At 70.4% G+C, this 378-nt stretch overlaps 1 protein-coding gene across 1 annotated transcript in view; it reads right to left on the bottom strand.

Moving 5' to 3' along the window:
• ADAM33 (ADAM metallopeptidase domain 33) overlaps window positions 1–378 on the bottom strand; it is a 25,382-nt gene that overhangs the window by 15,806 nt on the left and 9,198 nt on the right. Inside the window, exon 3 of the mRNA XM_017730712.1 lies at window positions 4–17. Coding sequence (XP_017586201.1) covers window positions 4–17 — 14 coding nt within the window. The remainder of the gene's footprint in view (window positions 1–3; window positions 18–378) is intronic.

Here is a 378-nt window from a genome sequence, read left to right as displayed (position 1 = left end):
AGCCCGGAGCCAACAGCCTGCGGGGGGAGAGCGGGGTGAGCAGCCTGGAGCTGCTCCAGGGCTCCCGGCACTGGGACACACCGAACCTCTGAGCCTGAACCCGGCGGAGCCATCCCCGTGTCCCCCTGAGCTCCCCCGGCACCCAGCTGAGCCATCCCCGTGTCCCCCTGAGCTCCCCTGGCACCCGGCTGAGCCATCCCCGTGTCCCCCCAGCACCCCCAAACCAGCTGAGCCATCCCCGTGTCCCCGTCCTGTCCCCCTTGCAGAGCTCCAGGCCTGAGCTGGCACCGCTGTGACCCTGCACTGGCCAGGTCTGTGTGACCTTGCCCAGATTCCAGGGTGATGGGCATCCCACTGGCAGCCTGCAGCCCCGTGGGG

The sequence above is a fragment of the Corvus brachyrhynchos genome, unplaced genomic scaffold, assembly GCF_000691975.1.
Source record: "Corvus brachyrhynchos isolate BGI_N302 unplaced genomic scaffold, ASM69197v1 scaffold910, whole genome shotgun sequence".
In the NCBI taxonomy this organism is placed as follows: domain Eukaryota; kingdom Metazoa; phylum Chordata; class Aves; order Passeriformes; family Corvidae; genus Corvus; species Corvus brachyrhynchos.
The sequence above is the reverse complement of the archived record's forward strand: the minus strand, read 5'-3'. Positions and strand labels throughout refer to the sequence as shown.